At 51.2% G+C, this 24,313-nt stretch overlaps 1 protein-coding gene across 1 annotated transcript in view; it reads left to right on the top strand.

Moving 5' to 3' along the window:
* EVC (EvC ciliary complex subunit 1) overlaps positions 1 to 24,313 on the top strand; it is a gene marked incomplete at its 5' end in the record, with an annotated part of 61,201 nt that overhangs the window by 25,275 nt on the left and 11,613 nt on the right. Inside the window, 7 exons of the mRNA XM_035004363.1 lie at positions 1,511 to 1,669; positions 5,928 to 6,144; positions 8,749 to 8,897; positions 10,558 to 10,656; positions 13,316 to 13,528; positions 20,537 to 20,646; positions 24,025 to 24,235. Of these exons, the coding sequence (XP_034860254.1) occupies positions 1,511 to 1,669; positions 5,928 to 6,144; positions 8,749 to 8,897; positions 10,558 to 10,656; positions 13,316 to 13,528; positions 20,537 to 20,646; positions 24,025 to 24,235 (1,158 nt within the window). The remainder of the gene's footprint in view (positions 1 to 1,510; positions 1,670 to 5,927; positions 6,145 to 8,748; positions 8,898 to 10,557; positions 10,657 to 13,315; positions 13,529 to 20,536; positions 20,647 to 24,024; positions 24,236 to 24,313) is intronic.

Consider the following 24,313-nt stretch of genomic DNA (forward strand, 5'->3'; position numbering starts at 1 on the left):
AAGAGTTTTTAAGAACAGAGTGGGTATCCCGGCTCTCTGGGGCTGGCGGAGAAGGAGCAATGCTGGCTGGACATCCAACTCTGTTTGGAGGTGGGCGGATGTCACAGGTGATAATCACATCCTCTTAGAGCAGTCGGGAGGGAGGGCAACTGGTGGGGGGCCGGGAGCAGGAGGGAGGCCAGAGGTTTGATGGATGGGCTGCTGCCCGGCTGGGACACAGGTCCCTGAGGGCACAAAGGGCCTGCCCACCCTGGTGTGGGCTTCCTCTCGGCCGTGCGCGGCCCCTGGGATGTGGCTGCTCAGAGTGACTCAGTGTTTCAGGTTGCATTTGTCTCCACCTTTCCGCCGTGCCACAAGGTCAGGGCAGGCTTCTGGTGCTGCTCAGCCCCAACCCTTCCCATGCCCATGCCCTGTGCCGCAAGAGATGCCCAGACGAATTTAGAAGTCGGAGAGGCCAAGCCACGATGGAGAAAAGCCACAGCTTGGGGAGTTCAAGGGATCTGCCCCAACTCTGCCCCTGCCTCCCAGCTCTGTGACCCAGGACCGGTGACCTAACTTTCTGAGGCTGTTCCTGCAGCCGGGCCTATATAGACATTTTACCTGGACACAAAATGGGAGAGCACAGAGCCTGGCACCTACCTGCATGCCGGAAAGGGAGGTGGTTATGACTGCTAGTATCCCGGTTCTTGGAGCTCTGGGAGGCTGGATGAGCCTTGACATTCTCAGCCACTCGGTGATTCCCACCTCTCCTCCTGATAAGATGGGGGGTGAGGAAAGCTATTTTATTTTATTTATTTTTTATTTTTTAAAGATCTTATTTATTTATCTGACAGAGAGAGACATAGCAAGAGAAGGAACACGAGAAGGGGGAGTGGGAGAGGGAGAAGCACGCTTCCCGAGGAGCAGGGAGCCCGACGCGGGGCTCCATCCCAGGGCCCTCGGACCATGACCTGAGCCGAAGGCAGATGCTTAACAACTGAGCCACCCAGGCCCCCAGAGGAAAACGATTTTAAAGCAGAATGTTTTCATGGTCAGCACTGTCTCTGCCATATTGCTCTTCTGTACTTTTAGAGCAATAACTGAAATGTAAATGGCCATCCGTGCTTTTATTTCCAGAACACGGTTAATCCCTTTTGGAGATATGGAAGCTTCCAGGATCACACTGGCAAATTTCACACACTCCCCAGGCAGCAATCGTGGCCTGTTTAAGAGTCTTTAAGCTGTTTACACTGGGTGATCTCATTGTGCCTGCCTTCCTTATCAGCAGAGCATTGGTGTTTGCTGAAAAGCCATCTTGAAACTGACTGGCACCTACAATACACCAAGGAGGCACCTCTCTATAGAACTCGATTATTGCCAAGATAAACTCGTTCCCAATTGCAGAAGTGTTTAGAATCTCAGTGTGTGATAAGGAATGAATTGTAATTATCAAGCATGAACCGTCTAGCTTTGTAACTTTCTTAAATAAGTTTTCTACACCCACCTCTTGCTTTTCATTCTCATTTCACAGATGGAAGCTTTCTGGAAACAGATGGAAAACATCCAGCACTCTCTTATGGACCAATTTAAGTGTTCCAGCTCCAAAGCCCAACAGCTCATGATGATGCTCACAGAAAGAATGATTGCAGCCGAAGGGTTATTGCGTGATTCTCAGGATTTGCAGGCTCTGGTATGCTGAAGGGGGCGGGGAAGGAACCTGAAGATACTCACACTAGGGATGTGGAATCCAGAAGCTTGATGCGCCGTAGAGATAAAGTCGAACACCTTTAAATTGTAGATGGGGGTATAGAGCCCAGAGAAAAGCAGTGAATCCATCCATCCAACCATCCATCCATCCATCCATCCAACCATCCATCCATCCATCCATCCAACCATCCATCCATCCATCCAACCATCCATCCATCCATCCATTCATCCTTCCATCTATCTTTCCATCCATTCATCCGTCTGTCCATCCATCTTGCCATCCATCCTTCCATCCCTCTTTCCATCTGTCCATCCACCCACCCACCCACCCATTCCTTAAGAGGAGATGCTGACCAGCTTTGTGCTGTGGCAGCATAGAGCATTGACTCTCAATCCTGGCAGCACACTGAAATCATCTGGGGAGCTTTAAAAAGTACTGATGCTGGGGTCCCAGGTGGGTCCCCACCCCAGAGACTCTGACTTAATGAGTCTGGGGTTTTTAGAGCTCTAGGTGACCACAATGAGTAGTCATAGTTGACACCCACTTGTGTGGATGGAGCTTCCTTTACTCTCCTGACGGCTCCATGAATCACCTGAGGAGCTTTCATAAAATGGCTATGCCCAGACCTCATGCCCAGAGATCCAGTCAGATTGGTCTACAGTGAAGCCCCTGGTATTGCTGGTTTTAAAGCTCCCCAAACAATTCTGATACATAGTTGGAGATGCAACCCACTGGCATAGAGGAATCCAAAAATCTGACTTTGAACCTAGGCTCAGCCACTTGAGGCTGTGTGATCTTGAACCAGTTACTTAACCCCCCTGAGCTTCAATTACTCTATTTATGAAAGAATGGTCCAAGGAGTTTCTGCAGACAGGGCCTGGGGAAGTGCTCAGGGACTTATAATGCCCTAATCACCATGGAGTTTCTCAGCCGTGATTTTGGCCTTGCCCTGCTGTGCGCAAGGCCCAGGGCACACCATGCACCCATTTCCCCTTGGATACTCATGAGTTCCATTTCAGACCTGTGCACCCACCTGAGCACCCAGCTCAGGAACCTGCAGCGGCCGCCCTGCCCTTGGCTCAGCGACTTGGCAGCTTTGACCCACGGAGCAGGCCCTGCCATTTCTCCACAACCACCAGAGTGTGGTCCACAGACCAGCGGCCTCTGCAGCCCCTAAGAGCTTGTTAGAAATGCAGGCCCTCCCCACCAGTCTCAGGATATGCATTTTAACAAACTCCCCGGGTACAACAGCTATTTGAGAACTTGATGTTTTTGCTCATCATGTACACATACAATCTCCTTTTCCTCCCCTGCCCTGCTAGAAGGTAGGCATGGCAGATATTTTATTCCTGATGAGCAGGGGGCCAGCTAAGTGACCCACCTTGGATTCCCGTGCTATCTAATGACATCACTGAGGCCGGGCAACAAGCTTCCGGATTTGCCGTCCAAACCCCTGTGAACTGGATTTCAATTTGATAAGGCTACTGATATTAATGCTTATCAAAAGAGAAAGACTATTTCCCCCCCACTTTTTTTTTTATTTAATTATTATTCTGTCAGCAGGGTATTGATGCAGGAAAATAAAAAGTATCCTTAGCTGACTTTGGCCCAAGTATTAGCCGGTAACTTCCAAATAGAAAGAAGGGAAGGAATTATCCAGGTTATCAATATGCCCTTCTCTTAGCCAACATTTGATGAGCACCGATTTGTGGGCCACGTTCTGTTATAGAAACAGTATTACAGACTCGAGCTGGAAACCTGAGTTCATACCAGTCTTGCTGCTTGTTAGCTAGCTGACCTTGGGCAGGTTACTTAACCTTTCTGTGACTCCGTTTCATCATCTGTAAGTGGGGATCAGAAGAGCACCTGCTCTGAGAATATTAGAGAGCGGACGATATGTAAGGCATTTGGAACAGAGCCTGGCCCATGGGAAGTGCTTGGTGTGTTAGTGATTAGACTCCACCGGCTACAGATCCACAGGCAAAGTAGGTATCAACAAATCCTCACGGTGATGCATGCAAAGGGCTGTAAATCTGTATACCCCCCCAAAAATGTAGCTTCTGTATCTCATGTTATGTTGCTGATAAACTCCAGAAGGTTGTAAGTTCTTGGGTCGGTGTCTGAGCACTCTGGCCTGGGTAGTTGGAGCTACAATGTTCACATGGCGTCACTGAATATCCAACTGGTAGGGTTCTGGAAAGGACCTCAGAGGTGATGAGAATCATTCTCCTGGGATGTCTGACAAAAAGCCACGTCAAGAGTGAGGCCAGGGGCTTGTAGATAATTATAACAGCAGCTTGCGCTCATGAGCGTTTACTACGTGCTGGCTGCTCTTTGAGGGTTTTACATCTTTTAACTTAATCTTCACCGCAGCTCAGTAAGTTCAGGGTCCTGGGAAGGCACTGTCCCCAAGGCCTGCAGCTCGGACGGGTGGAGCCCAGTTCTAACCTGGGTGCTGTTGGGGACCTTCTACACTCTCAGAGCAAGGGGACCCCTCGCCTCCCATCCCGTGTCCCTCTGCACGTGCTCACCTCTCTCCACTCTGTCTGTCTTTGAATATAAACCCGGAGGTTGTGCTGTCCCTACTGAGCTGGGGAGGTCTCATGCTACCTCAGAGGTGGCTACCGCCGGCAGTCTGGGCGCACCCTTCCCCAGTGTGGCCCTGTCTGGGTCCCCCGCAGAGCGCTGAGCAGAGCCTTCCCACCGGCACGCGGCCACCCAGCGCTTATCCTCTTGCGTCCCCTAGTGGTCATGGGCCTGCCACCTGCCAACGGCTGTCAGGTGCGTCTAATCGGGGAAGGTTCAAAGCCGCTGTCCTTGGGCTAGGTATGTGGCCTTCCAGAATAAACCTCAGCATTCTTGTCTGTCATTGGGAGATCCTTATCCTTGCCCTGTTCACACGTTGTCAGAACACAGACCAGTGCCGCTCAGCAAACAGTGAGACCCAGGTCTGGCCGTGGGTGGCTCAGACACCACCCCTGCCCTGTCTTCAAGGGCTCTCAGTCCAGCTTGGGACTGTCCCTTAAAGACAGAGCACATGAGGCCATGGAGCATGGAGGAGGGGCCCGCTGTTGGGTGGGGGAGATCAGGGAGGGCACCCCACAGCCCAGCCCAGCAAGGATGAGAAGGACTAGCAGGCCGAGGAGTGAGAGGAACAGGGAGGGTGCTCCAGGCGGAGGGCCTCGAGGGCGCAAAGGCCCGGCAGAGCTGGGAGCCAGGTGTCCTGGGCGGCCCTGAGCAAGAAGGTGTGTGGACCAGGCTGGAGACGAAGCCAGGCCTGGTCCTCGGGGGCCTTGTGCACCATGCCCTGGAGTTCAGACTTGGTTTGAAGGCAGCGACTGGAGGGTTTGGGCCATAGGACAGCACCGTGTCTGCCTCTCACAAAGGCCCCTGTCTGCCATGCGGGGGCAGAGCGCACGGGGGCAGGTGGGAGGCTGGGACAGCAGGACAGACGTGAGCAGGGCCTGAGCCGGCTGTGACGGGCCCGGCAGGAAGGAAAGAGAGGGGGTCTGATGAGGCAGGATTGCCGGCATGGAGGACAAGACGGGGCCTGAGGCGGACTCGGGCGTCTGCTGGGGCCATGCCCAGCTGGGAGAGGCGTCCTCCCTCTGGGACGCGGGGCCTCCTCCACACAGCAGCGCCCCCACCCCCCATCCTGCTTCCGCGGTCCTCACGCTCATTCTGCAGGGTGAGCAGCTGCCCTCTGAGGCTTCTGGACCCAGAGGGTCCCGTCTGCCGCTGGCCAGCATTTCCTGCCCTAGGGAGGTGTCTTTTCCAAGAGTCCTGTCCTGAGTCATGACGCCGTGGTGGGGCAGAGGGGGCAGTCTGACCTTGAGGTCAGATGGGACCTGGACTAAGTCTCGGATGCCCTCAGTATCACCCTCAAAAATCTCTTCCAACCCTGCGTCCCAGGCTCTCTGAGGTTCCAAAGCCAAGGGCTCCTGTGACCTTTGCTGTGCCTTTGCCTTTCCCTTTCAGGGCTGTGGAGGCCAAAGGCCCCAGGGACTGGGGAGTGATGGCCGTAAGGAAGGCCCCTCTTTGGCCACGTGCACGCACTGAACCCCTTCCCAGAAGAGCAGCCCCCCGACGTGCTCTCACTCTGTGCCAAGAGCTTTATGCCTGGTACCCCGCGTCAGCCTCACCCCAGCCCCGTGACGGACGGTTCTGTCTGCAGCCAAGGAGCAGTTTGGCAGACCCTTGCTGCGGGGCGGGACGCTGACCCGGGGGTTTCTCTTCCTAGGACACCCTGGAGAGAACCATGGGGCGGGCGCACATGGCAAAAATGATCGAGTCCCTGAAACTCCAAATCCAGGAGGAGACCAAATGCCGGCTGGCCGCCCTGTCCCACGGCCTGGAGCTGCTGACCATCGAGGGGAAGCTCTCCGGGCGGCAGAAAGAGGAGCTGCTCACTCAGCAGCACAAGGCCTTCTGGGGGGAGGCGGAGCACTTCAGCAGCGGTGAGTGAGCCATGGCCGGGTCCGGGGTGCACAGACCTCCTGTGCCAGGGTGGGGGAGGGAGGCCGGGCCTGGGGGGCAGCGTCAGGAGACGTGGAGCAGCACGTGGGAGATGAGCACAGGCTGTGACCCCCTTCCGGTCCTTGGGGACCACATCCCTTATCAGCTCTGAGCCTTGCTTGCCTTCCCCATAAGGCTGCCCCTAGGGTCTGGGATTGCCGGCTGCATTTAGCTGTCAGTGACCGGGCTGACGGAGGCCCCGGTGTTCCTGCAGCAGAATCACCTGGACCATGCAGAGGGCAAAGGAGGGTGGCAATGCCCAGGAATGACACATGGCACTCAGCTGCAACCCGTGGCCCTACACAAGTCCCAGGGCCCTGCTCAGCAGCGCAGGCGAGGGTGGGCAATGGTTGAGCGTGTAGGGCAGGAGAGGGAACTCGACGTGGTTGTTTCTCATGCCCACCCCAGCTCCTGGGGCGGACCCTGGGAGGGGGGCAGGTCAGGGCTCAAGATACTGAGGGCATCCGAGACTTAGTCCAGGTCCCATCGTTAGAAAGAAGAAACTAGCTGCAGGGAGGGTACCAGCTCTGCCTCCAGCACCAGCCGCCCCGGGCCCTCTGTGGGGAGAGCTCACCGCTGGTCCCAGCGTGGTCCAAGGCTGCACGTTCACCCGGGGCCGGGAGTGGAAGCAGAGAGGCAGGCGGCCTCTTGGGGTCTCGGTCAGGACGTCTGCAGGGCACGGAGTCTGTGTGCTTCACAGTTTCCCCAGCGGACTCTGACACCCACATGGGTGTGGACACTGTAGGACCAGGGAGTCTCCAGGGGTCTTGGTCAGCTCGGGCCGTGGTATCAAGATAACACAGACCGCGGGGCTCACACAACAGGCCTCTCTTTTCTCCCAGTTCTGAAGGCAGTGAAGTCCAAGAACAGAGCACCAGCCCAGTCAGTTCTGGTGAGAAACTGAGTCCTGCCTGCAGCCAGCCACCTTCTCTCTGTGTCTTCACGTAGCAGAGAAGGGCTTTCTTGTACCTCTTCCTCTTCTTCTAAGGCACCAGCCCTAGGGGATTAGGATCCCAGTCTCATGAACTCGTTTACCCTCCAAATGCAGTCCCGCGGGGGTTAGGGCTTTAGAGTATCAATCTGGGGGGACACGGTTCAGTGCATGGTGCCAGGTTTTCGTTGCAGCCTGTGTCCTGGTCCTCTGTCTGCAGTGGCTCGTGTCCTCTCTGCCAAGCCTGCCGGCTGCCTTTCAGAGATGGGGTCAGAGGGAGGCACTCAAAGCTGGGGCCTCAGGCCATTCCATGAGGTCTTTGTCACTCAGCATCACGGCTTCTGTGACCACGTGGAAGCCCGCTGTTGGCTGGAGTCTGGACCGTGTAGAACTGAGCACATCTGGCCTTGGGGGTCATCGCACACAGGGACCTGGGCTCTCCCAGTGGGATGGGGCCCCAGCAGCACAGAGTGGCAGGGACAGGATGCCAAAGGAACCCCCACTGATCAGGCTCTGTTGAACTTGGACAGGACAGGGGAGGCAGGGAGACAGTCGGGGCGTGGAGGGAGGACCCTGGGCAGAGGGAGGACTCTGGTCTCTCTGGACACCTGGTCACACCCTTCTCTTTGGCGCCAGAGGCTAAACAGATTCTCAGACAAAACCCAAGGAAGTGTGCTTGTCTTACAAGTGTGGAGTGTGTGTGTGTGTGTGTGTGTGTGTATGAAATGCTGAAACAAACATCTCCCAGAACGGCAGACCCCTGGTAACCTGGCCCTCGTTGACTTCTACAGCTTCTACACTCAACATCTCCCCCAAAACCCAGGGGAGAAGGATCTGGCTCACCTCTTCTTTATCTCCTCTCCCAGAAGCCTTCTCTGGGGTCCCACACTGCCCGTTGCCCCTCATCCTTCTCATCCCATCACTCTGTCCCTCGTCTGGCATGACATTGAATCTCCCTTCCCCTCTCTCGACTTCTCTGCACCAGGAGCCGACTGCGCCCAGCGCCCGGTGCTAAGGCATGCTGCTGGCCCAGTGACCTCTGCAGGGTGAAGGGTGGGTTTAGACCCCAGCCTCTCTGACCGCCTTCACCTTCCCCACCAGGCAGGGGGCCTTGCCCTTGGGGTCCCCCTCCTTCTTGCAGCTCCTGCTAATTTAATAACTCATCCTCGTGATTTTTGAATCTCCACTGCACTCTGAGATGTCACTGTCTTCCTACAGACCCAGACTCTTCTGTCCTGTCCTTCCACCTGTCCCTCCCTGTGTCACCTACACCTTCCTCATTTTTCCCCACAAAAAAAAATGCCTCTTCTTCATCTCCTGGTCAGGTTGACCAGTCACCCTGCACAACCACAAATGCAGCCTCTTGTGTCCTGAGCACTGGGCCTGAGGGGAAGTAGGGTCCCTTCAAATAACGTGGGGCTGTGGGCTTTGAAGAGCCAGGGACTCCTAACACTGGCCTTTTGGAAGCACCTATTCCTGAAAGATAAAACTATGAGTGCGGGCAGGAGTGCGGGGCACCTGCTTGTCCATTCTGCATTCTGAGTGCGGGCAGGAGACTGTGAATGTCTTGCCCGGGGAGTAACCTGTGACGTGCTGGGGCTTACTTCAATTTCAGAGTTTGTCCAGCGAGGCAAAGACCTGGTTAAGGCGTCACTGGTTCACCAAGCAGAGGAGATGGCCAAGCTCACACTGGCCCAAGAAGAGGAACAGAGGAGCTTCCTGGCTGAGGCACAGCTGAGCACCGCCCCGGGCGAGTTCCTCCAGGTGACCCTGCTCCTCACTCCCTCCCCATGTCCACGGACACAGCCAGCCCGGGAGCAGCCACGCAGGCTGAGTGCTGTGGCTTCATCCTCGTTACTGTGCAAGGAAAGCCAGAGACTTTGGCATCGGCCAGACATGAGGTCAACTGCTCGCTGCCCAGTGTCAGCCCGGTGACCTTAGCCAGCGGGAGGAAGGGAGGACCATGCACGGGAGGCTCTATGGCAGGACCAGGGAGGTGGCTGGGCTAGAAAATGCCCTTGTCTTGACGAGGAAGGGGACAAGGAGACTTGCCAGACAAGAAACAAAAGGCCACCCTCCTTGAGGGCAGAGAAATGAGTTAGCGCCAGCATGGGCCGGGACGACCGGGGAGAGAGAGAGAGAGAAGAGAGCCCTGCCTTTGCCCCTGTATTTTCCTGCTCATGGGCAGGGGCTGGAGCACCTGCTTGTCCATTCTGCACAGTGGTCAAGCATTTGGGCACTGGGGCCACCTGGAAACGGGTTGGAACGCTGACTTTGCTGCTAAGGAGCTGAGTGACCTTGGGCGCATTGCTCCCCTCAGCCCTCAGCTTCCTCATCTGCATAATGGGCATCATGGCACCCACTTCATGGGTTGTTAGGGTTCAGGGAGACCCAGTAAGGGGCAGCCACGGCCCGACTGTTTGTCTAGGCCCTTCTCCTTTGCCTTGACATGAGCTGGACCTTGTTTTGGCTCTGCCGGGGGGACAGAGGGACAGTGACCGGACCCAGGCCCCATGCAGAGCACAGGCACGGGCCCTCCCTGGGGCCAGCCTGGTGGCAGGAGCAGCTCCCCAGTGAGAAGCCAGGAGAGACCTCCCCCACACACACCGAGGACAGAAGAGAAGCATTTAGGTCCCTTTAAGGTCTACCTTGCCCCCCCCCAAGGAGCCTCCTCCCAGGTCCCTTCTAGGTCACAAGGTTGGGGTGGGGGGCTGTTTCTGTCCTGGACAAGATGCATCTGAAGTAAGGCTGATAGGATTATACTGCTCTGTGTTGCTCAGAGATTTCTGGCCCCTCCCTGGCATCGTGTTGCACAAACCTGAGTGCGGGGAAAAGTGGCCCGGTTGGCTCTGCCCAGCACCTCAGCACAGGCCAGGCCCACGCTGGGGCTCAGGAGACAGGGACAAAGGAGGGAAGGGTAGAGCAGATACATAAAAGAATGGACGAACGAGGGAACGAATAAATAAATGAACAGGGGGCGTTTTTCCCAGTGGACCTCCCTAAGAGGAGTCTGTCCCTCTGTCATTGTGACCCACCATGCCCCTCGGCTGCACACCTGTGTCTGCCCCATCTCCCCCCCATTCTCTGGGCTCCTCAGGGCAGGGCTCAGCCACGTGGCCAGGGCTGACCACACTGACCTCTCACGCCTGTGTGCTTTGACCCTGCTAGGTGGTGGGCTCCACTGGGTAGTCTCCCAGGGCCTGGGCGGTGGTCCCCAGCAACTCAGTCACAGAATATCTGGGTGGCTTGTGGCCAGGAGATCAGGTTCGCAGTTTGCAGCCACGTGATAGCCCTGTGCCTCAGTTTCCTCCTATATAAATCAGGGATGGACATCCTTCAGATCTGAGAGTGGCCCTTTGGGGGAATTTTTCTAGGAAAAAAATTGGCATTTTCCCACAAGATTCAGCTCGTGTTTCACTCGCAGGCTTTTCATGCAGTCCTGGAGAGGCAGAGGTTGACCCAGAGTTACCTGGAGGAGGAGGAGAACATCAGAACCACCGAGGCCGTGGCTGTGCTCTGCCAGGTACGTGGCCTCGTGGTGGGACCTGCAGAGAACCCCCAGGATCTGCACGTGCGTGGGAATCCCCCCTCCTCCTGGGCTGGGACCCCAGAGATGCAGGCTCAGGTCCAACCCTGGCCCTGTGGAGAGCAGGAAAGCCACATGCCCTCCATGGGTCCCTCCCCGCATCACACACCAGGGTCCTATGGGAGGCATCTTCTATTTCCGGGGTGCTCAGGACTCTGACCTCCAAATGTCCCTAGAGGCAAAGGCCTTTGGAAGCGAGTTCACCCAGGATGGAAAGGAGGCCAGCTTTTGCGGGAATCAGCGGGAAGGGCAGTGGTGAGGACGGAGGGCTGGCCCTGGAACAGGGAGGCCGGGGTTTGAGTGCCGGCACCACCTTTCTCCCCGGGCAACCTCATGCAACTCCAGAATGGGGAGGAGGACTCCATGCTGGCCTGGAGGACTGACTCTGAGAGAACAGGGGAGATCACCTGTGCCCTCCAAAGTGATGGGCCTCCCGGGGGGTGATGGTGACCAAGATAACAGAGCCCCTGCCTCGGGCAGCACCCAGAGCTACTGCAAAGCAGAAATGCAGACATCTTGCACGAAGGAAAGTGACAAGTGCCGTAGCGTTGGGAAGCACATGCGGGGTCCTCTCCAGACTCAGAGTGCCTGGGTCTGTGTCCCGGCTCTTCCGCTTCCTCACTGTGTGGCTTCCAGGTTTTACTGGGTCTCTCCAGTTCCCAGTTTTCCCATCTGTGAAATGGGGACAATGATAGGCCTTCTTCATGGGGGTGGAATGAGGCCCTTAGGCAGTAGCTGGAATCCGGGACATGCCCGATCCCAGTTGGCTCCCGTTACAATATCCCTGCTTACGGGTACGGAGTGGAGGCGTGAGGGATGCCTGGGGCTAAGGCCAAGTCAAAGACAGCTGTCTGCAGGAAGTGATGCCTGAGCCAAGCTTTGAAGGGGGAGACAGGCCCTGTGGACAAGGAGTCAGGGGGCATCCCAGGCCCCGAAAAACATGTGAAGGTGGGCAGTGCAAACCCTCAGCATCATGGCAGCTTCCTGGGTGGATAGTGTCTGTATCGGTCAGCTCAGCTGCTGTAACGAAGTGCCCTAGACAGGGGGCTTAAAGAGCAGACACTTACTGTCTCGCTGTTCTGGAGACCAGAAGTCCAAGGTCAAGGTGTGGGCAGGGTTGGGTTCTGGTGAGGACCCTCTTGCCGGCTTGCAGATGGCCACCTCCTTGCTTTGTCCTTACTTGGCCCTTCCCATGTGCTCATGAAGAGAGAGAGCTCTGGGGTCTTCCTCTTATTAGGACACCAGCCCTATCAGCTTAAGGCCCCACCCTCGACCTCACTTACCCTCAGCCATCTCCTTGAAGGCCCCATCTCCAGATACTGTCACATTGGAGCTTAGGGCTTCAGTATTTGAACTTGGGGGACACAATTCCATTCCTAACAGTAGCCCCCAAAATGTCTGTCCCCCTGGAACCTCAGAATGTGACCTTACTTGGAAGTAGAGTCTTTGAAGATGTAATTAGTGAAGATGAGGCCACACTGAATTAGGAGGGAATGACTGACGTCCCCGTAGGAAGACCACGTGCTGCTCAGTGTGGGCTGTGTGGTAGAGGAGTGACGTCCTGCCAGACGCTTGGGTTCCAATTCCAGCCAAGCCATTGGCCAGTTATGGGTTCAGGAGCAGCTTATCTAACTTGTGCCTCAGTTTCTCCATCTTAACAGCATTCTGATGCACAGCTGAGTTTGAGAACCACTCTCACGGAGGGACTAGGGTAGGTCCAGTGAGCTCATACTCATGAGGCAGATGCTCTTGATGCCCTACCCTGTGGCCCGCGAGCCCACCTGGGCCCACCCCCAGCAGGGGACATTTTCCAGCAGGCTGACACTCCCTCTCTTGAGCTGGGATTGGAGTCTAAGATCTTGGCCAACTAAACCCACTTTCCTCCTCCATAAAGCAAGGCCGAAACGCCCATCAGGTATTGCTGCTGGAGGAATGAGCGGTGCATATAGAAGCAGCAAGCCAGTGTCAGTGGGTGGCAGTAAATTCATCAGTTTCAGTAAAGGCTTGTGGTGACACTGAAGTGACCACAGCCTCATCCCTCCAGTGATGTCCTTGGGATGTTATGTATTTGATTTTCCTGTGCCTGGGTCTAGTTGCCAGGCCTGTGAGAGCTTGGGCCACGAAGGTAAAGACCCCCTTTTTTCTAATATCAGGAGAGCCTGTCAGGTGTGAATGAGGAATACACCTGCTGGAGTCTGTTTCTTAGGAGGAGGTACTTGGAAATACGCTGCATGCGAAGGTGTGAGGAGCAAGCTGAAGGTGTGCTTGTGATTCTGTGCATCTGCATAGATGCTTCTAAAGGAGATAACGAGGGGCGCCTGGGTCGCTCAGTCAGTTAGGCGTCTGACTTTGGCTCAGCTCATGATCTTGGAGTCCTGGGATTGAGCCCCAAGTCAGGCTCCAAGCTCAGCAGGGAGTCTGCTTCTCCCTCTCCCTCTGCCCCTGCCCTTGCCCCAGCTCTGTGTGTGTGTGTGTGTGTGTGTGTGTGATTTGAGAGTTCCCTTCGCTGGGTTTCCTCTGTGCTTTGTGGAAAGCCCACAGCCCTGCCCAGGGTGAGAGCCTGACTTGTAAGCCCGTCACGTGCTCTCGGCTTCAGGAGCTGTACCGTGGCACCATGGAAACGTTCCAGAAGTTTGTGGACATCCTGTTCCTTCAGACACTCCCAGGCGTGACCGGCCTCTCCCGGACAGAGTGTGAGTACTTGAGGCAGGAGGTCCAGGAGAACGCAGCGCAGCAGCTGAGACAGTCGGATCGCTTCCGCAAGCAGCAGTGGGAACTCTTCCAAGATCTCCTGGAGCAAGACAAGCAGGTGGGCATTTTGTACAACCGGGCCTGGGGTCTACCGTTTTTACAGTTAGGAAGAATAATGAGAGATGTTGTCCGTGGAGCATCCCCAGTGCCTGTGCCGAGCACTTGACACTGTGCCCTGCCCGGCCCTTCACAACCAAGGTGGGCAGGAGGAGAGAGCGGAGGATGGGAGTCCATAGATAATGCCTCCGGCTGGCCCATCACAAAAGGACAGCAATGCCTGTGCTTTAGACGGGCAGAAGTCAACCACAGAAGGTAGCTCGTAAGGGAGTGGACTTGGCGGGGGCGGAGGGGGTTCTACATGGAACTCCTGCTTTTCAGTGAAAGCCTGTTTCCTGATTAAAACCAGGTATCCGTGTGGTAGATAGAATAATGGTCCCAAGATATCCACATGCTAATGCCCAGAATCTGTGAATAGTCACCTAACATGGCAGAAGGGAGCTTGCTCAAGTGAGTGTATTAAGGATGTTGGAATGGAGAGATTGTCCTGGCGTATCCAGGGGGCCCCAGTGTAATCACAGGGTCCTCCTAAAAGGGAAGGAGGAGGGTCAGAGTCAGAGAAGGAGAAGTGATGACTTGAGCAGAGGACAGTGTGATGTGGCCACGAGCATGGCAGGCAGGCACCTCTGGAAGCAGGAAAAGGCAGGTGCAGACTCCCCCTTGGGGCGTCCAGAAGGATCACAGCTCTGATTTTAGCCCAGTTAAGACCCATTTCAGACTTGTGACCTCCAGAATTATAAGATAATGAATTCGTGTTGTTTTAAGCCTCAGAATTTGTAGTCGTGTGTTAAGGCAGCAATAGGAAACTAATTTACATTAATTTTATTTTAAAAAACTAAAACGTGTCAAATAGAGGAATTTCCAAATGTGACAGGCACAAAAACTCCTGTATTTCCTTTCTCTCCTGCCTTCATGCACACTGCAGGCTTTAACACGAATGTGTTCACTATCCCAGTATCTAGCAGTGACCGGGTGACGTAGTCCTGGCCGATGAGACAGAGTGTGGTCGCTGCCAAGATCTTCCCTTTCTTCGGCATTCCCTGTTCTTCCTGCCCAGAGCATGTGCAGGAGGCCTGGGGCACGCCAGCCTTCCTTTGACTTAGAGGCAGGATGCGGGAGGACGGAGGCAGATGGGCTCAGGATGGTGGAGCAGAGAGTGGATGCCACTGTCCCAGCCCTGGACTGCCCACCCCTTGGGAACTTGTTATAAGAAACAACCCCTGCCTCTTTGCCTTGGGGTCCAATTAGTTACAGAAGAGCACTGGACTCGTGAATGGAAGAGAGGTTTTCCAAAGCAACAAACCAGAGCTGTCCAAGGTACCAAGTAGGGAAAGGGGGGCATCATGCCACAAGGCCACTCACAGCCATGGAGCAGCAGAGGGCCTTGCTTCCTATTAGACCTCCTTCTAATTCAGTTCAGTCCTCCATCAGCTGCATCGTGTCTTCCTCTCATTGCTAACTGTCTCCTGCGCTTGGCTCTAAGTTCCTAGAGGACAGCAACTCTGTTTTCATTTCTTCATTCCCTTATTCAAAGTCCAGGGGCTGGGACACAGCGAGGGCCCAGGAGAACTTGGCTGCAATAACGCAGCTTTGGAAATTATCACAGGATCACTTTACTGTTCTTCCAAGGGATGTAGTTGAAGCTGAATCCCTTGGATTCATAACAATCCTGGGCCCAGACCACTTAATTTACAGTCTCTGGGGTGGGGGTGGGGGGGACAAGCTGGCCATGTGAGTCTAATGTGCCTCTGATGAAGGCTCCCCAAATGGGGGGGCCTTTGAGAGGCAGCTGTAGTTTGCAGACGGGCCCCTAATTTTGGAACCTGGATGCATGGGTTTGAGCCAGTGCAGTCCTATCCATGGGCTGGTTGGCCTCGGCCAGTTAGCTAACCAACCCCCGCCCCCCCCCCCACAGCTCTGGCATTTTGCAAAACTTGCTAAATGTCTCAGAATCTCTGCTTCTGAGTGAAAAGTAGGGATCAAAATACCCAACAGTGTTGCTCTGAGATAATGCAAGATAAGACCTTTCACACAGCGCCTCTCTCATTATTTAATGATACTGGCATCGAAAAAAATCCAGAACTGATAAATTATTAGACCAACAGCCATAATCCGTCTGCAACCCTCTGGTTATGAGTCTTGATTATTTTAAGTAAATGTTAGACAATGCATGACTTCTGGCTTTTACTTCCTATTTATTTACTTAGTGAGTATACACGCGCATGTGAATTTTCCGTGGCTTGGGCAGAAGGGTTTCAGGAGGAGTTCTGCATGCAAGAAGCAAGCAGGATGGTTAATGACCTAATCAACTGATTAAATAAGTATAACCCAAGACTGTTTTCTCAACGTGTATATGTCATAATTAATTTACTGATTGGTTGTTTAATTGCCTTAAATTGCCACAAGATATTTAGAGGTCCATATGTACTCTCACTTACCATATTTCCTCCTTGATGATAAAAATGAGCGATGAGCTTTCTATGATTTAGATGAATATTTAGTCATAAGAAAAAAAGCACCAACAAAACTGTTCATAGAAAATGAAACACACACCCAGACTGTGAAATGCATTTCCCACACTGTCTTTTACCCAAAGGACCTTGGTAATTTCGTGTCCTATTACTCAGGGAAGTTGTTAAATATTATGGAATCCGTCGATTACCCAATTGGAACAGGTTGTAGAATGGTGGTTCTCAAAATGTAATCTGTTCTAATGTTGCTTCCTGGGCTTTTCCCCAATCCACTGTGCTAGGTCCCCCCAAAGATGTCCCCGTCCTAATTCCCAATGGCTGTGAACATGGGATCTCACACGGCACAAGGGACTTTGCAGATGTGATTAAGTTCAGGATCTTGAGACGGGGAGATTCTCCTGGACTATCTAGGTGGACCCAGTAGAATTACCAGGGTCCCTGTAAGTGCAAGTGGGATGCAGGAGTGTCAGAGTGATATGTTGGACCAAGAAAGTCTCAACCAGCCATCGTTGGATTGAAGATGGAGGAAGGAGCCACTTGCCGAGGAATGCAGGTGATCTCCAGCAGCTAGGAAGGGCATGGAGATGGGGTTTGCCCAGAGCTTCCAGAAGGCATGTAAGCCTGCTGACACCTCGGGTCCAGCCCCTTGAGCCCTATTTTGGACTTCTGACCTGCAGAACTATAAGACAATGAGTTTGTGTTGTTTTAAGCTACTGAGTTTGTGATAGAAACAGCCACCATGGGAGAGTAATAGACCGCCACATGAGAGTCTGCACTTTTGACAAGGCATGGGGTGGTGGGTGCGGTCCGTAGCGCTTCCTATCGTCAGGAACACCCATGTGGCCATCAGTCCATCAGGTGTTAAATCCTGGCACCACCTCCCACTCTCCTCCCACTCTCTCAGCCCCGCTGCAGGTGGGTTTCCATCACCTGGCCACCACACCTGCTCCCACCTGTGCTGAGCTCTCAGGCCTCACCTGCCGCACTCAGCCGCAGTGCTTGGGCTGGATCCTGTTCTCTCCCACTTTCCAAACTGAGAGATCCCTGTCCTCCAAAGTTGGGCTCTCCCCTCCTCCTTGAAACAGCTGCTTGACTCTCTTGCTTCTCCTGCTACCTCTGTGGTGACTCTGCCTCAGTCTCCTTTGCTGGTTCTTTCTCACCTTCACCTTGTCTGCCCCCTGGAGTGGCCCAGGACGCAGCCCATGACCCTCCTCTCAGTCTGCATGCACTCTCTTGGTGACCCATCCAGTCACACCCGTCTGTCCTGATGTCCTAATGCTGCATGACAAATAACCAAGCGAGCATTAAGACAACACACATTTAGGGGCGCCTGGGTGGCTCAGTCGTTAAGCGTCTGCCTTCGGCTCGGGTCGGGGTCCCAGGGTCCTGGGATCGAGCCCCGCATCGGGCTCCCTGCTCGGCGGGAAGCCTGCTTCTCCCTCTCCCACTCCCCCTGCTTGTGTTCCCTCTCTCGCTGTGTCTCTCTTAATCAAATAAGTAAATAAAATATTTAAAAAAAAAAGACAACACACATTTATTATCCCACAGTTTCTGCAGATCAGGAGACCAGACACGGCTTCACGGGGTCCTCTGCTTGGGGTCTCACAGCTGCAATCCAGCCTGTGGCCGGGGTCTCATCCAGTGGCTCAGCCGGAAGATAATCGCTTCCAAGCTCACTTACATGGCTCTCAGCAGGATTCTATCCCTCGGTTTTTGGACTGAGGCCGGCACCTCCCTCATTTATGTCTCCAGCTCAGAATGCATTCCAGACTCCACTCTCTGCCTGAGATCTTCCTGTATGTGATGAATAGGCGTGGACCTGTCACATGCCCCAAAAAAGAACTGTTGGTCTTCCTGCCCAACCCACTCCATCCACACTCTTCCTCCATCTTCCCACCGACCGGGCCAAAACCCTTGGGGTTGTCTCGACTCGCCCTTTTGCATCCCCGACGTGCAACTGACAGGAAGTTGCACAGGCTCTGCCTTCTGTCTAGTCCAGAATGGAACCACTTTCATCACGTCTGCCCTCATACCTGGTCACAGGTACCATACCTGTCATCCGATCGCCGTGACAGCTGGCCCTCCGGTCTCCCTGAATCCACGCCTCCCCCGGCTGTGGTCTACTCTCAACCCCCCACCCAGAGCGATCCTTTCAAAACATACCACATGACACTAATTTTTAAGGTGCACATTTAAAAAACATTTTAACAGCCTGGACGTTGAGATGCATCATAATTTAATTGGCAGTGATTTGTCTCCCTTAGTGATACTTAAAATAATTGTGCATCTTGTAATTGCCAGCGCATCAGGTTTGCTAAAAGACACAGTCGCGTTGTGTCATTTCTTTGCTCCAGACCCCCAGTGGCTTCTCTTTTCATGCAGAGTAGCCAGCATCCTCACCCTGTCCCACGAGGCCCTCCATGTCGGGGCCCGGCTTCCCTCTGACCTCCTGGTTCTACGCCAGCCACACTGGCCTCCTTGCGTTCCTCCCGCTCACTGGGTGTGCTCTTGCCTTGCTCCGTCTGCTGCAGTCTTTGCTCCCGTGTCACCCTCGCAGGAGGCCACCCTCACAATGAGGCCTACCCTGACTGTGCTTTTTAAAATGGCAGTGTCCCCCCTCCCTCAGCATGACAGTGTTTGCCTGAGCGCTGGCTTTAGAACCCAGCCACCTGTAAGCCCGCCCCGTTATGGGAGAACACTACAAAACCCTCAGCGTGTACCAGGCATGCCCTGACTGCTAGTTCTTTCTCCCTTTCTCTCCTTGGTAACTATAAGCTTGAAACGAAGAGTAAACTTGCCCAAAGCCACACAATTTCCAGGTAGCAATGACCAGGGTCAGCACTTTAGCCCACTGAAGCTGCTTGTGGTTCTGAATTTAAGCATTCACGAGCCGGCATTTGATAGCTTTGGAGATGTTGGTGTGATAGTTGCAGGCACCACGGAGTCTGATGGCCTTGGTTCTCTCGACTGTGAGTCCTGATGCTGTTTTTACCTGCATTCTGAAGTGCCCACCAAAGACCCCCATAGGGGTTCATTTACCATTTAGAGAAGCAAGGCTGTACAAAATTTTCTTTTTTTTTTTTCTTTTGAGAGAGAGACAGAGTAAGCAGGGGCAGAGGCAGAGGGAGAGAGAGAATCTCAAGCAGACTCCCCGTTGAGCGTGGAGCCTGACACAGGGCTCAATCTCACGACCCTGAGATCATGACCTGAGCTGAAATCAAGAGTCGGAGGCTTAACCAACTGAGCCACCCAGGTGCCCCCGCTGTATAGAATTTTCTACGAAGTTCTAGCCCATTAAGCACTCTGACAGGTTATTGTAGACTCTTTACAAGAGAAGTCAGAGGCTGACTTTAATGAAAAGTTCCAGGGGCAACTGGGTGGCTCAGTTGGTTAAGTGTCTGCCTTCAGCTCAGGTCATGATCTCAGGGTCCTGGGATCGAGTCCCATGTCGGGCTCTGCACTGAGCATAGAGTCTGCTTGAGATTCTCTCTCTCCCTCTCCCTCTGCCCTTCCACCTCCCATCTCAAAAAAAAAAAAAATCATAAGTTAAGCCATAAAGATAAGATCTAAACAACACAATTGATGATCTGAGGCTCATTTGTAGGGCTTTTGTGGATGATATGAAGGTCTCCATTGAGAAGCCCAAAGAATCTACAAACTATTACAACTATTCAGATTGCTCAGTAAGTTTCCCAGATATAAAATCAGCATCCCAAACCAGTAGATTTCCTACATACCCGAGCACCCAGTGATAACATCAATAAGGATCCTCTTCCGAATAAAAGCTATAGGGTGCCTAAAAATAAACCTGACCGATGTGTCTAAGAGCTTAGTGGAGAAGTTTATAAACTGTTGTTGAAGGCATAAAGTAAGACTGAGGAGAAATGCCATGTTCTTGAATGGGTAAACTTGATCTTGGAAAGGTGATGATCCTCTCCAAATTAATCTATAAATTCAGTCCAATTACAAGAATATCCAAAAAGCAGTTTTCCCAAACTTGATAAACTGATGCTCAAATTCATATGAAAGGAAAAGCAACCAAGAATAGCTAAGACAGCTTTGTATAAGAGAATATGGGAGAATTTGCCCTAATGTCTATGCAGTTTTGCTATAAGCAACAGCAATTAAAGCAGTATGGTGTTGATGCAGAAATAAAAAGACAGCCCCAAGGACTAAAACAGAGAGCCTGGAATGACATTTGTGTATACATGGAAACTGTGTAAGATAAGGTGGCATGACAAGCCAGCCATAAAAAGATAAATTATCTAATAAATGGTGCTGGGACAATTAGTATCCATTTATGCAGAAAAAAATTAGATGTCTTCCTCACGCCACAGAAAATGAATGTTCAATGCTTTAAGATTTAAATGCAACTTAGAAATTTTAAAAATCTTTAGAAGGAACTGTAAGAGAAAATCTTAATGAAATCAGGGGAGAAAAGGATCTTTTAAACAAGAAACAAAAGGCATGTTCCAACATAAGCGATGATGGGTGAAATGAACTTGAGTTGACCCCTTGTTGCTCCGTGCTGGATTTAGGTGTGGATGGAGGAGCATGCCCTGTCCTCCGTGCTGCAGACGCACCTGCAAGATGACCATAAGAGCATCATCCACCAGGTCTTGGGCCGACTTGATGGCCTCAGTGAAGAGTGAGTACAGCTTTCTGAAGGGGAGGGGGGCAGCTGTGTCCTCTGTGATCTCCATGCTAACCTCAGTGTTCTCATCTGTTAGGTGGGCACATTAACTGCCCCCTGCCATTCTTACAGAGTGGTTTTGAGACCAACCAATCTGTAAGTGTAAATGTGGAGAAGAGTGATAGCAGAGTGCCACAGATAAAAGGCTTGCGGTCAGACTTGATCTGGGAAAATCTTGCCCTCAATTTCCTCATCTATAAAATGGGCTAATAACATCTACTTCATAGAGCTGGCTTTCATAGCAACCTTTTTAAATACTTTTTTTGGAAGTTAATTCATATGCATTATTCTCAGTGTACAATTCAATGATTTTTGGTAAATTTACAGAGTTCTTCAGCTTTGACCATGATCCAAATTTAGAACATTTCCATCACTTAAAAAGCCCCCTTGTCCCCATTTTCAGCCACTCCCAATTTATTAATAAATCTGTATTCTTCCTATTTTTCTTCTTTTTTAAAAGATTTTATTTATTTATTTGAGAGAGAAAGAGAGAGAGAACAAGCCAGGGGGAGCAAGTGAGGGAGAGGGAGAAGCAGACTCCCCACTAAGCAGGGAGCCTGATGTGGGGCTCAATCTGGGGACTCTGAGATCATGACCTGAGTAAAAGGCAGATGCTTAACTCACTGAATCACCCAGGCACCCCTCTTTTCTACTTTTTCTATAGCTATTAGTGTAGTACCATATTTTCAAATTTCTCTAAAATACTTGTTTTTCCTTGTTTTATATGAGAAAAATTATTTTGATAAAACTGTTTTTCTAGTTGTCAGCATTTTCCAGGACACTAGTGTGTGTATACATCAAGAAGTAGGTGGATAGCTATCGTATTGGGTAATATAGGGGAAGGAGATGACAACAAGCAGAAAATCCTCGTGGGCCATCCTAAGACAATAGGGAACGACTGGAAGATTTGTCCAGCCTGAAAACCTGTATCTTTTAATTGTACTAATATTTGGTCTATTTATATTTAATGTAAATCTTAATGCTGATCTATTTGGATTTTTAATCTATCATCTTACTGTTTGTTTTATGTTTGTTCTGCTGCTCTGTGGCCCCTTCTCTCCTTCTTTTGTATTAGGTTTTTTTTATTACCTTAATTATCTCTCTTTTGGCATATTAGTTATGTATTCTTTTACTGTGCTTTTAGTGGCTCAAAGATTTTAAATTGTATCCTTGATGTGTCAAAATCTGATATACACTAATATATTCCTTCTTCCGGACGATATGGACACCTTAGAACACCTTAATTCCATTTATTCCTCTTTCATAGAGTATGCTTTTCTTAGTGGGTATTTTACTTCTTTATTTTCAACCCCATGAGATATTAGCATTATTGTTTTATACAGTCAATATTTATTTAGATTTGCTCACATATTTACCCTTTCTATTGCTCTTGATTCTTTCCTGTATCTTTAGGCCTCCATCTGGGATTATTTTCCTTTGCACAAAGGTTCTCTTTAATTCAGCTCTGCTAGTGACAAATTCTCTTAGGTTTTGTTTGTCTGAAAAGGTCTTTCTCATCTTCATTTCTGAGAAATGTTTTCATTGGGTATAGAATCCTGGTTTGGTTATTTTTTAAATGCTTTTAAAGATAATCTTTTGTCTTCTGGTTTCAATTATTTCTGGCTGCTTTTAAGATTTTCTTTTGTTCTTTTGTTTTCATCAGTTTATTATGATATGCCTAAATATACATGTGGTTTTTGTAGGTATTTCTTGTTTGTTTGTTTGTGTAATAAATCTGTAGTGCTTCTTTAATCTTCTATGGATTGCTATCTTTCATCGGTTTTTGAAAATTCTCAGCCATTATCTCTTTAATATTTCTTTTGCCAATTCTTTCCCTACTTTTCTGGGGCTCCAATTACACATTTTATTAGAATTTTTCACCTTATGCCACATACATCTTATATGTTGTCCTGTATTTTTTATTCTTTTGTTCTCAGTGGTTCAGTCTAGACACTACTTTTGAACTATCTTCCAGTTCACGCTCTCTTAAGCAATGTTTCATCTGCCGTTAAATCCATCTGTTGTTCTTAATGTTGGTACTGAATTTTCAGTTCTAGAATTTCCATTTGATTCTTTTCATAGTTCTCAGTTGTCTCCTAAAATTCTTCATCTTATCATTTATTAAACATATTCATCATAGTTATTGTAAGGGTTTTGTCTGATTATCTCAATATCCAGTATCTTTTGGGTATGTTTCTATTATCTATTTTTTCTCTTTATTTTTGACCAGTTCTTATCTGTTTGCAAGTCTGGTTATTTTTATTGAATGCTGGACACAGTAACTGAAAATTACACAGATAATTTAAGTTTTTGAATAATGGGATCTTCCTCCAGAGAGGATTTATCTTACTTCTAGCAGGGATTTCACATAGTGGCAGATCTGCTACCCCATTTGTGAAAGTAGCTGATTCAAAATTAAGCTTCTGTAAGGGATGATTCCTCATTCTTAGGACAAGACCCCCCAGCTGAAAGCCTGGAGTGTTTGCCAGGTCTCTCCTCCTTGGTAGGTTGACTGCCAACACTCTGTTCAGCTTTTCAGACTGTCAGAAAATACCAAATGCTGGGCCTTTCTGGTAGACCAGGGTTTTTCACTTGAGTCATTGAGATGGGAACTCAAAAATAGCCCACAATTTCAGTTCTAGATATGTTGATTTTGAAAGTTATGTAAGAAATTCAAGTAGATGTCTACTGAAGACAGCTGCATATATGCATCAGAAACTTGAGGCAGGATATGATAAAGTTGAAAAGATGAATAAAAGAACAAATGGCTGAATACAGGTGAGCAACCATGTCTAAAAAAACAGGCAGCACGAGATGGGATAAGTCCAACTTACCGCATTCTGGAAAGGCTACCTGGGGAGCAGGGCTACTTGAGGCATTTCTTGATTTCAATGTATTAGGGTTGTCCAGAGACATGGCATGAACAGGAGATGTATACATAGGCAAGCTGGAGATCCAGGAGAGACAATGGTGTATTTCCAGTCCAAATCTGAAGGCTTACCACCCAGAAAGAGCTGATATCTCAGTTTGAGTCCAAAGGCAGGGGGAAAAGAAAAACCATATTCCAGACCAATGCAACCCCTGGGAGGGTCAGCCTTTTCTTATCTTCAGGACTCCCACTGACTGGATGAGGCCCACCCACATTAGGAAGGGCAGTCTGTTTTACTCAGCCTACTGACTCAAATGTTAGACCCAGAAAATCCAGAAACACCCAGAATAATGTTTGATCAGATGTTTGGGCATCTTGTGAACATTCTGGCTGACAAATTTAACCATCACGCTCAGTGAAGCCAAGAGCACTGACTCCCAGCCCCGTGCCCACTTTCCTCAAAGGTCCACATGGTGCATCCGGCAGGGGCATGACCTGCTGCTACGCTCTGCCCTCCGGAGGCTGGCTCTCCGGGGCAGCGCCATCACCACCCTGGCCCACATGAGACTTTCCGGGAAGAAGAGCCTTCTCCAGGAGCTGCGTGAGCAGCACGCCCTCGAGCAGGGCTCCTCCCAGTGTCTGGATGAACATCAGCTGCAGCTGCTCAGAGCCTTGGTAAGATCGGCATGTCAGCCCCCTGGCCCAACCCTGCCACTCCGTCAGGGTCCAGGCTCAGCCATGGCTGCCAAAGCC

The sequence above is a fragment of the Mirounga leonina genome, unplaced genomic scaffold (assembly GCF_011800145.1).
Source record: "Mirounga leonina isolate KUSES-001 unplaced genomic scaffold, KU_Mleo_1.0 Mir_129, whole genome shotgun sequence".
Taxonomy (NCBI): domain Eukaryota; kingdom Metazoa; phylum Chordata; class Mammalia; order Carnivora; family Phocidae; genus Mirounga; species Mirounga leonina.